General features: G+C 34.3%; 1 protein-coding gene across 16 annotated transcripts in view; it reads left to right on the forward strand.

Annotated features, from left to right (window-relative positions):
* CHL1 (cell adhesion molecule L1 like) overlaps window positions 1-13,306 on the forward strand; it is a 261,865-nt gene that overhangs the window by 214,316 nt on the left and 34,243 nt on the right. For 9 of the 16 annotated variants that reach the window (XM_007500099.3, XM_007500102.3, XM_007500101.3 and 6 more), the window contains 4 exons: window positions 2,290-2,455; window positions 7,034-7,161; window positions 11,518-11,619; window positions 11,824-12,021. In XM_007500099.3, the coding sequence (XP_007500161.1) occupies window positions 2,290-2,455; window positions 7,034-7,161; window positions 11,518-11,619; window positions 11,824-12,021 (594 nt within the window). The remainder of the gene's footprint in view (window positions 1-2,289; window positions 2,456-7,033; window positions 7,162-11,517; window positions 11,620-11,823; window positions 12,022-13,306) is intronic. The other 7 variants (XM_007500104.3, XM_007500100.3, XM_007500103.3 and 4 more) reach the window with 1 other exon arrangement.

Raw genomic sequence — 13,306 nt, forward strand, 5'->3', positions numbered from 1 at the left:
TGAGCCAATCGATATTTATTTCACCTGGTCCAATTTGATGCAAGGGTAGACATTGTGTTGGCAAAACCTTGGGAAACCCAAGGTCACTTCTACATCAAAATGAAAAATTGGGTTAAGACTCCATTGAGAAAAAGTGTGAGTGTGTGTGTGTGTGTGTATGTGTGTGTGTGTGATGTCCTACCTAATGTCCTTCCCAAAGGAAGTGCTCCTTTGTATATTTAGATTCATATATGCACATCCATATACATATATTTCTAGTTGGTATACATTACAAAGCATGAAGGTATTGTTTGTTTCTTTTTTTAATCCCTTACTTTCCATCTTGGAATCAATACTTTATACTGGTTCCAAGGCAGAAACATGGTAAGAGTTAGGAAATTAGAGTTAAATGATATGTCCAAGGTCACACAAATAGGAATTTTTGGGGGCCAGATTTGACCTCAACATCTCCTGATTCTAAGCCTGTGCTATCAATCCACTCAGTCACTAGATGCCCCCCAAAAGTAATTTTAAGTGTTACATATAATATAATCACAAAGACACTGTGAATGCTACCTTCACTTAACTACTTAATGTCTATTTGACAGAATGAGAGAAACCCTCTCAACACAAAAACTCATTAAAATTTGAAATTATACTGAATAAATGTATATATTTGAATATCCCAAAGTGTGTATGATAGATATACAAGCATTCATGCTTCCCATATTTGTATGTATATGTACATATATGTGGATGTATTCATATACATAGTTATGTATGAACTATGTATATGTATACATGTTTGGATATGGGGATGTCCAGGTGTGTGGATATAGTGGTACAATAGATTGAATGCTGAATTTGTAGTCAGGAATACCTGAGTTCAAAATCTTGCTTCGGTTACTAACTGAGTAATTCTGTTTAAATAACTTAGTTTCTATTAACCTCTATTCTCTCTTGAATAGGCCAGTGTAGTAACAACATTTACTTTCCAAGGTTATTATGAGTATAGTATTTCTATACATATATGCAAAGAAAGTATATATATATGTACATATAAAATACATAAACCTTAAAGCTCTCTATATTTATTATATATATTACCTATACATAGATTTTTCTATGTATATACACATTATGGACTAAATATTTATAAATTTTATATACTAAGTGAAACATTTTTATTTAGAATTTTAACTTTATGTATTATAGTGGATATGATACATAAAGTATTTAATTTTAGGTGTACCCATATTTATTTGGTTGCATCCAAAATAGCCTTTCACTGTGTTAACTACTTTTTATTACAGAAAAATAATTTTAGTAAATAATGATTTTAATCACTTTTTGGGAATATACCATCATATTAGAAATGCCAGATTGGTTTAAACTCTTCCAATATCCAGTCTTTATCTGGCAGCAAATACAAGGATTATGGGAGGTCAGAATGCCCTTTCTGATATCATCAGATGTTAAGTTCCATCCAGACCCTGACACTGTATTCTCACAAGTGGCTTTCCTCCCTACTAAAAAAACACTAACATGTTAAATTGTTTAAACTGTTTCTTGCTTTCAATTTATATTATAGATGCAGTGCACTCCATTTTGATGTTGATAGCTATTCTCCTGTAATGATCACCTTCAATCCTGATTTATGTCATAATTTCAGAAAGTAAAATTAGAAAATATTTCATTAACTTTTTTATACCAACCATGAAAAATAGAAATACTCATCCATCTATTTCCTTGTTTGATTATCCATATGGCTTTTGTGTGTTCCACATGTGGAAATCCAACAAAAAATTAGATTCCTTATCTTACTTAAATGTAAAAGTATAAAAGAGAGAATGTTGAATAAATAGCTAGAATTTTATTTCATTTTGGTCTCTTTCTATTTGTCTACAGACCTTCTGTTGGCTATCCTTTAATGGAAAGCCATTAAATTATATTTGCTTTTATCCTTGTTCTCTGATTTCATTGGAATAAACTCAAGAGAGGAAAACTCTTCTATTTTGGCAATCCAAATTAACCTTATTTTACAATTTAGAGATTTGCCTGGGGAATTGAAAATCGAAATGACTTGATCAATTGACAAATGGTTAGTTTGAGTCAGAGACAAAATTTGAACACAGATCTTCTTGTCTTAAAGGATTTTTTTCCACTCTCTTTTTCCTCTCAGAAATATAATAATGATAAATGAAGTTAATAAAAGCAGTAATTAATTTAATATAAATTTTCCACATTCATCTGATAATGATATGATTAAATGTGAATGTAATTCTAAACAGTGTCTCTGTGGTTTAACAGATGCTACAAACCTTACTGTTTCTCCACTGAATCCTCATGTCATCAGGTCACACTTGCTAGTTTTGCATTGTGACATAGAGTGTGACTCACATCTGAAGCACAGTTTGAAGTTATCTTGGAGCAAAGATGGAGAAGCACTTGAAATTAATGGAACTGAAGATGTCAGGTAATCAAAGGGGAGAATATTCTGTATTAGGTGATAATTTACAGAAAGGTAAGAGGTAAGAGACTTTGTCCTTAGAGGGGAAAGTTGTAAATTGTAAACCTCAAAATTCCTTAGACTTATAAATGTTGGAAATTTCACCATTGGGATATTTCATACTTGGAAAATTTCTTACTGATAGTCTATTGGAATGGGAACCCCATTGGCATGGGAGGTTCCTTCTCTTCCCTTCTTAAGATTACTTTAGGACAGAAACCCTTTGCTGAACAATGGAAAGGACTTTGACCTATGCTTAAGCATAGAACAGGAATTTCTTTGAGTCATGATTGATTTTAGAATTGATACAATGGAGATACTTGGAATAAATCTCCACCCTATTCAGTCCTAACAGGATTGAGTAAGGGCTGCAGCCTAGATCAAAGATTTAATCATTTGAAAATATGACCTTCAACAGACATGTGCAAAAGCCAGAAACCTCTGGGCGGTCCTGGGTTAAGCTAGAGCCTCCATTGGCACAGGGAAATTGATGAACAGTGATTGGTAGATAGGAGGGTCTGGAGACTTGAGGGGGGTTGAGGAGTTTGGTCGGGGTGATTGTGGTGGACTCGGAGAAGCTTGCGCTGAAGGAAGCTGAAGGTGGGGGCCTCTGAGACTGTTTCTCCATTTTGGTCACGTGAGTGATATGGACTGATCTCTTTTCTTTGCCCCAGCTATCTAAGGGCTTGGGCCTTTTGGCCCAGCCTAAACAGAAGGGGTATTTAAGCCCTATTCCCTTCTCTCCCTTTTTCTCTCTCTCTATCTCTAATTCCTTTCTTGCTCCTATTGTAATTAAACTCCAAAAAAGGCTGATGGCTGACTTGAGTTTTTCATTTAGGAATTACATAGCTGAATTCCTTGGCGACCTTAATTAATATATATCAGTCTTTTAAAGTGATTCCCTTGTCACAAAATAATGATATCACTAATAAAATGATGAAAAATATTCTTAAAATATCTTGATTATCTATTTCAAATTATAGAAAGGATAGTACTAGTAAGCTTGTTCTATCTATCTATGCATCTTTTTATGTATAGATCTATACCTATCATCTATCATTTATGTATCTATCTGTCGTCTGTCATCTGTGTCTGTCTATCTCTCTCATCTGATCTGTCTATTCTCGGTTTTGCTACAGATTTTCTGATTAGAAAAGAAGTGTTAAACTGACGTAGTCTATCCATTTGGAGAGCGTCTACATATGGAAACTTATAAGTAGCATCAACCTTAGGTAACTGAAGTATCAGGAAATAATTTGCCAAGGGAGAAGAACAAGTAAGAGGGCATATATTGCCCTTTCAGTATTGTAAAACAGACAATACTATTCGGAAAATATTTTATTAAAGTCCAATAATTTTCACTTTTGAAAAACAGAGTGGACAAAATTCATTTTTGATCATTTGATGTCTCCAAGAAGTTGTTCTATCATTGTTAATGGTTTTCTATTTGTCTCTATCTAGCATATGAAAATTATTATTATTATTCAATTATATGAAAAAAAAAATTGATCACTGTCATTGAGGGCAAAGGATCTTGAAATCACCTCACTTATTTCCTAAAGGCAGTTAGGTGACATAATAAATACTTGGATTTGGGAACACCTGAAGTCATATAATACCTTAGATACTTATGTGTGTGATTCTGGGTAGCTCTCCTGTCCTCTATAGCCTGAATTTCCTCATCTATAGAATAAGGATAAAGTAGTCCCTTTTATCCAGTTATTTTGAATACCAAATGAGTATACACAAAGGTTTTGTTGAAAATTTCGTATTGTTATTTAAAACTAACAATTCTACTCTTCCTTCTCCTTCTTGTTTTTTCTTTTTTTTAAATTTTCATTATCATTGTCATCTTGCTGATTTTAGACAATAACATAGCCTTCGAAGCCTCATACCTTTTGTTGTTGTTCAGCTGTGTCAGTTCAGTGTCCAACTCTTTGTGACTCTATCTGAAATTTTCTTGACAAAGATAATGGAGTGGTGTGTCCATTTCCTTCTGCCTCATTTTACAGATGGGGAAACTGGTGCAAATAGTGAAATAGACTTCAGAACTCAGAACTTTCTGATTCGAGGTCCAAGATTATGTACTGAGGCACATGGCTGGCCTAAGTTTTCTCAATTGTAAAATGTAAGGGTTAGAGTAGATGGTCTCTGTGGCCCTTTCACCTTTAAATCTATCATCCAATTATTTTGCTTTGGAATATAATAACATAGATAAGGAAAATGTTCCTATTATTTAAGAATATCCCTATTACTACATTAGTAACAAGATACATAGAGTGAGATCCATTCTTCCAATATGAAATAATCTTAAAAAAGGATAATATGATAATTGTTGAGACATTTATATCTTGAGAAGAGAAGTACATAATATCCTTTTGATGCTTTCACATATCCACTTTTTGCTAAAGGAAAGGTACGATTAAAGGTTGTTTTTTTTTTCATAGTATATGGAACCACAAAACTATTATTATAATATTCCAAACATTCTGATTGTGGGTTTAAAGCATATCAAAGAAATTACATGTTTTAGGAAAACATTTAGAGTCACAGGGAGAAGTATTATGATTACAGAAGGACTTTGAAATCAGCCACAATTGCTACATGTCCAAAATCAAGGCTATAATTTCTTCTTATGAGTCTGTTCCTTTTCCAAAGTTCTACATTGATGTTGAGGGCACTACCATTCTGGCAGTAGCCCAGGTTCTTGACCTCAGAGATAACTAATGCTTCCCATTGCCTCCCATTCAATACATATAATATTAGTTTATGTAATGTGAAGAAAATGTGGGGGTAGATTGGATAGAGCCCTGGACTTGGAGACATGATGAGTTTAAGTATTGCCTGAAATAACTAGCTAACATAGTGGAAAATTATTCAGACTCTCTCAGCCTTAGTTCCCTCATTTACAAAATAGAAAAAAATCACTGAGTTGTTAGATGGATCAAAAGAGAAATGTGTGTGTGTGTGTGTGTGTGTGTGTGTGTGTGTGTGTGTGTGTGTGTGTGTGTATTAGCTAGAGAAGAAGCTTGGAGTATTTTGTAGAACTGGCATTGAAACCATATAGATCTGAGTCCTAGTAATATCATTGACATACACTGATCATGTCACATATTGTTTTTGAGAGTCTAGTAAGAACTCTGACTATGAACATAAGAGAAATTGATGATCTAACATAGTTTTCTCATATATGAATTTGCTATTCATAAATGTCAGTTATTACTGCAATTCTCCTTCCACAACATCTCTTCCATCAAATCCATATCAAATAAATTTACTGTATTATATTTGTTCCTTTAATTTTCAGAAAATTATGTGGCCTTCTTTACCATTATCTACTTACTGTACTCAAGAACCAAACCCTTCCTGTCTGCCATAACATAATTTTCTGTTTCTTTACCACAATTCCTTAGATCTCTAATCTCTGCCTTCATTCCACATCATTATTAAAACTGATTTCTCCAGCATGTATAATGGACACTTAATTGTCAAATCTAATAGCTCTTTATTAAAAATCTAATTATTAAAAATTGTCAAATCTAATAGCTCTAATAGAATCTAAATTCTCCTTGAAGTTGGTACTTTTATTTATTTATTTTTTTTGGTATACTATCTCTTTCTTCATTCCCATCCCTCTTCCTTCCTATGATACTGGTTTCTTCTCATTCTCCTAACTTTGGCTATTTCTCCTTCATTTTCTGTTTTTGTTTTTTTTTCTTTATTTTGTTACATGATTGTGAGATTCATTCAGATTTCTGTATTTTTCCATCTCCTCTCTCTTTGCAAACCCTCCTCTATATAATGGCTATGCCATCTCTTTTCAACTGGTACTCAGATCGTGGTTTCTAATCCCCTACTTTCCCACAATTGCAATGTTCTTTTTCCCCACTAACAAGAGATATTCAACTAGGTGTTCTTTTGGTACCTCAAATTCCATGTCCAAACCTAAACTTGTTACAGTTCTAAACATAAACTGATTGCAGTAATCATTCCCACTAAAACTAACTGTCTTCTTAATTTCTCTACTTTTAATGAAATTATCATTTTTCCCAGTCATTCAGCTTTGAATTCTTGGTTTCTTCGTTGACTATTCCTTCTCCTTTTCTTCACATTTCTATGGAATTATGAGGTTCTATTGATTCCTTTTTAAAGTATTCATTACATCTGCCCCATACTTTCCTCTTGCCCAACCAATAACCCATTTCCAGTCCCAATTGCTTGTTACTTGGATTATTGGAAAGACTACAAATTGCTCTCCCAATGTTAAATCTCTCCCTTTTAAATCCTGTTTTCTTCAGATGACTCCCTCCTCTTCCCCCCCCAAAAAAACACTTCTCTATTTGAAAGCCTTTAACAAAAGTGGAATTCCTTATATTCCCTGAACTTATTTTGTATTCTTGTCTTTTTCTGCATTATTCTCTCTTTTGGGGAAAAATTGATTAACCCAGTGAACAGCTTATGTAAAATTGTATTCAGGAAATGATAGAATTTTATTCTAGATATTTGTTTCCCTTTTTTTTTTTGATAATTTCTCCTTTTTTCTAGCAGGATAATTATTGATGGAGACAAGCTGACTATATCTAATATCACCCTGGAGGATGAAGGATTGTATGCCTGTCTTGCTAATACTGCACTTGATAGAGCAATGGCCACAACTCAAGTGACCATTCTTGGTAAGTTTATCATTAGAGGAAATATATGAATTTACTTCTTCATTTGTGATTAAATTCTCTTTTTAAAACTCAGATCTAAAATGCTGGTTTCCTATACTTTTAAAACTGTATTTAAAAAAGTAGTTTTCAATTTTTCATGAAATTAGGAGATGCTTAAGCTTTCTTACATGTACATACTCAGTTTTATGCTCATTAAAGGCAGTTTGGAACAGTGAAGAATATTAGGAATACAGATATGGTATTGGAAAGAATTTTATGTGCCATCTAGTATAACCCTTTCATTTTTTCACCTGAATCCTAGACAAGTTATATGTCTCCCCTGAGGTGATAGGTCTAATAACATTTCACAAAGATCATAGACTTACAAATCTATGATTAGAAGGGATCCAAAACTAGGCAGACATATGAGCATTCAGAGAGCAATACAGGTTTTAAAAATAGCAGGTATACAAATCCAGCCTTATGACATCAAATCAAATATAGGCCTTTAGAGGTTAATGTTCGCACTCATGCCTTTATTAGTGATGATCTTCTAGTAGGGTGGAATCCATATGGGCTAGTTGAAATCTTGACTTTATTTGTTTCTACCTTTACTAACTTGATTACTTTTCCTATTTGGGCCTTAATTTCCTCATCTGTAAAATGGATCTGTTGAACTAAGTACATAATCTATAGGGTCAGTACTGCTGACCTTAGTACTACTTTCTCCTTCCTATGAAGTCCTTTATTATTTCCTAATTCATGATCCATCACAAATCCCTCCCTCCAAAAATATCATAGCTCTTCATAAGGCCATCCTATAATATGGACTACATTGATTACATATGTTTTCTAAGAACATTTAAAAAATGGCAAGTTATGATTTATCATTTTGCCATAAAAATATGATACTATATACCAAATTGGAGAATGTATTTTGAGGTAATTCTTCTTTCAATTCTTTCGTGAAAGCCAATCCTTCTTAGTTTCTTTCTGCTCTCTTTACATAATGGAATATATTTTCATTTCTGATGTGTTAACTTGCTCTGGTTGGGACCCTTCTCAGACTACATGTGCCTATGCATGCACAGTGAAAAATTCTAGGCAGTGTGGGGCAGTGGAACAAGAATTTGGCTTCATAGGATGTATCCTTGAATTTGAACCCCATGATCTACAACTTGTGTGACCTAACATGGTTCTCAGTGTGTGGGTTTTTTCTTTTCTACAATGAGGGCTTACATTCAATAAATACAAAGGACATGTCAAGTTCTAAAATCAGCCTGTGCCTTTAAACAAAACATTTCTAAAAAATATGAAAATGTGAGGAAGGGATAGTTTCCTTTTTGTTTTGAAGACAGGAGAGGCTTGAGCTCTCATCATTGGAGGCATTTAAGAAGATATACATAGATATATACAAGTATATAGAAATATAAATATACATATGTTAATGTGTGTACATATACACACATGGACATACACAAATGAACACATATACATGTGTTTATGTACACACATATATATTTCCTTAATTTATTAAAGTGATTTGTTTCATATATTCCAAAGGATTTACTGTAGAGTTTTTGGTTTTTTTTTTTCTGATTTATGTGTAAAGGATATAACTAGGTAACTAAGTGGCTTAGTGGATGGAGTGCAGAATTCTGAGACAAGAAGTTGATCTTTGTTCAAATTCTATTTCAGATACTAACAGAACCTAGGCAAGTCATTTGACTGATTGACTGGGTTTTCTCATTTGTTAACTGGGGAAAATAAGAGCACTTACCTTTCAAGATTCATGTGAGGATCAAATGTGGTAACAGACATATGAGTATATGTTTGTATATATCTGCATATACACTTACATATATTACTTGACAAACTATACTGCCTTCACCTTTGAGATTCAGATAGGCTAATTACAAGAGTGACTATAGGGTGATGGAGTTTTTCAGCTCAAAGTAGATCTTGAAGCCTTTCTAATGAGTCAAAGCAGAGCAATCATCTATTTCAGCGGAGGGAGTGCCCCTACCAATGAAACTATGACACTGAAATTTGAGGGAAGGGTTTCAGGACATGTGGGCTGGACTTCCAGGAGGCAAGATGGTGGCTTAGAAGCCAAAGCTGAGTCCTCTGCAAAAACCCTTCCACACCAATCAAAAACAAAGAGCTTCGAGGGGAACAACAAAATAAATTCAACAACAGGACAGAGCCAGGAACCCTGCTGCTTGATTGAACTTTAAAGGTACCCAGAGAAGGTAAAATTCTCCGGTTTAAGGAAAAGAAAAGGCGGTCCCTAGGATCCTTCCCCCACCTAGTGTGTTGACTCGGGTGATTGGGGTGAGGGCTCCAGTTTGGAGGCTGTTAGAGCTGAGTGGGGCTCAGTACTCTGACCACAGCTGGTAGGGAAGCAGCTAGAGGAGATGGGAAGAGGGGGAAGCTTCAGCCACTGCTCCTCCATCTTGGGCTTTTACCTCTTGAGGCTTTGGGCTGAGGGCACATTCAGCACCTCAGACCAAGCTTAATCTAATCTAGCAAGGGTGCAGATAAAATGCCTTCAGAGTACAGGGAAGCCCACTCTTCAACACCCCTCCCCCATCTACTGGGGTCAGACCAGGGGAAAGATTCCAGCTGACTGGGATCCCACCGCAAAGCCTGCAACTGTGACCGAGTACCTTAGTACCAGGAACAGAAACTCAGGGCTCTGATTGGGCAGCTGGCAGGGAGAAGTCTGGCAAAAAGGAAAAGAGGAGGGTGAAGGTAACTACCCTTCAGCCTTTATACCTTTACCTTCGCTTCAGTTTCTGCTGGCAGCTGGGGAAGATCTGGCCTCAGGACCAGCTGAATCAGCATAATCAGCTGAGCAGAGAAAAAGAAACCCAAACCCACAGATCTGGGAAACAAGCAGAGGAGCAAGAATGCAGCCAATTACTGGAGAAAGAAGGGGAAAAAATTAGAAAACAACAGAAAAAGAAAAAGGATATTATAATCAACAGCTTCTGTCTAGATAATGAACAAGGAGCAAATGAAACAGAGGAGGACCAATCAAGAAACACCAAGAAAAAACACAGAAACTACAGGAAATTGGACACAGGCTTTGGAATAACTCAAAACACAATTCAAAAATTATCAAGAGAAGCTAAAGAAAATTGGGGAAAAAACCTTAAAAAGCAAAATAGTTCATCTGAAAACAGGCATATGAACTAAAACAAGAAAATAGTGTTTTAAAAGCCAGAATTGAACACCTTGAAATGGAGGTAAAGAAAATGAAAGATGGCCCACAAAGTAAAATAATACAAAAGGAAAAAGATCAAAAAGTCAGAGATGAAATTCAGTCCTTGAAAATTAGAATACAACTACTAGAAGCAAATGACTTCACAAGGCAGCAAGAGTCTATAAAACAAAATCAAAAGAATGAAAAGAGGAAAATATGAAACACCTCATTGATAAAACAACAGACCTGGAAAACAATTTCCAAGAGAGACAATTTAAGAATTATTGGACTATTGGGAAATCATGACAAAACAAAAGGCCTGGACATCATTCTATAGGAAATTATCCAAGAATACTGCCCTGGTGTTCTTGAATAAGACGGTAAAGTAGAGATTAAAAGAATCCACAGATCACTCGTATTAAATCCCCAATTGGCAATGCCCATGAATGTTATAGGTTTTCAAGAACTTTCAGATTAAGGAAAAGATATTACAAGATGCTAAAAAGGACAAATGAGTAACATGGCATAGTATGATGACCTCAGAGACACTTGGGTTAAATTTCTGACTAATATATTGTCTGTGTTACCCCAAGCAAGTTACAACCTCATTGTGATCTAGGAAATGCTTTAAGACTGTAAGTGTTTATCAATGCATTGGTAAAGACAATTTAGCTTAGCATAGTGTCTGGCATATAGGAGTATATTAATACATTTATATATTTTAAAATTTAATTACTCATTTCAGAGTTCCTTACATCAAGGAAAGCACAGATATTTTGCTTGCCCTAAACTAGATATATCTAAGTACAGAAGAGACAAGAAGAGACAACCCATTCCAATAAAATGTTTAGTTCCCTGGGGAAAAGCAATTTCACTCTTTTCCTCCTTTCCTCCATATCTGTTCTTGTTCTCTCTCCCTCCCTCCCTCTCCCTCTCTCTCTCTCTCTCTCTCTCTCTCTCTCTCTCTCTCTCACATAATGAACAAGGTCACATATTTATTAATTATAATTAAAAACCATCAACATACTCATAGAAGAAATGCTTGTGTAATTCATCATTTATTTTTCATTTCAGAAAATCTAGGTCCTTATTTCTTCTACCCTCAAGGACCCACAAAAATCTGTTATTCTGTAATAACATTGTTTTCTTTTCTTTAAATTATTATCCAGATGTTCCGGACCCACCAGAAAACGTTTATCTCTCTGAAAGGCAGAACAGGAGTGTGCGGTTGAGTTGGGAAGCTGGAGATAACCACAACAGTGCCATAACTGGTAGAAAATACTTCTCCAATTCCAATTTTTAATTGGACTTCAGAATTCAAAATTTAAAAAAAAGTGATATAAAGTACTTCCTTAAAATGTTGGGTGACATAAATTATGGAACATTTCCATTCTCATTTGTTTATTATTCAGGACATAATATTTATTGCATATGAGTATGTATTTTTAATTTTGTACCGATGCTTTTTCTTTTAGAGTTCATTATAGAGTTTGAAGGTAATAGAGATGAGCCTGGAAAATGGGCAGAATTGACTAAAGTGCAAGGAAATGAAACAACAGCCCTGTTATCATTGGCACCATATGTTAGGTACCAGTTTCGGGTGAGAGGTGTAAATGCTGTTGGAAGGAGTATACCAAGCAGTCCCTCTGACTATCATGAAACCCCTCCTGCAGGTAAATAGAGATAATTTCATTTTGTGTCTTTTTAACTTAATCTCATCCTATGAATGAAAGAGGAAGCTTATTAACACTTGTCTAAAAATTTACCACCACCCACTGCCAATTTTAAAAAAATAGGACTACATCTTCTTTCTCAATTAATTATAAATTTAGTCCTTATCAGCAGTACTGAAACACCTGCTAGGACGAAGACTCAAATATACAAGCATATAATCATCTGCTATATTGCTACCCATATGTTATTTTTTTTTTGTTCTGAGAGATGTAGTAGCACATTATTTCCAGGAAATTATTGATATCCAGAACTCTTCAGATGATTATAAGTGGCTGTCAGTGGGGAAAGTTAGTATTCTGTCACACACAAAAGAACAAAGGGGATTGGAAACCTTAAATATGCCAAGCAATAATAAGTAAACGGTGGCATTTTTCCTGGGTACCAATAAAGATTAATTGAGATACGAATGAGTATAGGTGTCAAGATTTAACGATTATATTAGTTATTTTTATTCATTAGTTTTTTCCCTTCTTCCCTCTGATGAAGGGAATCTCATATGACCATATCATTAATGTTAGTTCTTTGAAAATTCTTGTTAATAGATTTATGTTCAAAATTTCAACATTTTATGGTTTAGGATATATGACTCTCAGGTGACACAATGAAATTTAATTGATGTTTATGAAATTCAAAAAATAGTCATTACCTAGGAGAATAGAAAGATATGTCCATAATAATGTCTATAACACATAAATACAATTGTTCTAAATTGAACTTGATGTATTGTTAAAAGTTTTTATTTTTTAAGTGAAGTTTTTAAAATAAATCCTTTAATGTCTTTGGATTTTACCTCCACCTAAAATAATTGGTTTGGGTATATTTGATGTGCATTTTGTTTAATCCCATAATCTCATGTCAACCCCTCAGGAAATTTAGTCTTTTTTGAACTTCAAATATAAAAGTTCTAGGATTAAGACCCCTCCCATGGGCATTTATCTTTAGTGTGTTTTTCCCTACTATGATCTCATACTTTGTTCCTGAAGTAACACCAAATATAGGAATCTATTTCTTTGTGGTGAAAAATCAAATAGAAATAAAAGTCATCCATTTGTGTAATTTATTTTATACTAAACTTGTTACATATCTCTACTGTTAGCACAATATCCATTGTTACATTAAAGGGCTGTCATCTGAAAAGAATTATTCTGTATTCTATGACTGGTTTTCCACTGGAATTTCCTAGTCATTTCCCATTATTTTGTAGGTTCCTGCAAGATGATTTAT

The sequence above is a fragment of the Monodelphis domestica genome, chromosome 7, assembly GCF_027887165.1.
Source record: "Monodelphis domestica isolate mMonDom1 chromosome 7, mMonDom1.pri, whole genome shotgun sequence".
Lineage (NCBI taxonomy): Eukaryota > Metazoa > Chordata > Mammalia > Didelphimorphia > Didelphidae > Monodelphis > Monodelphis domestica.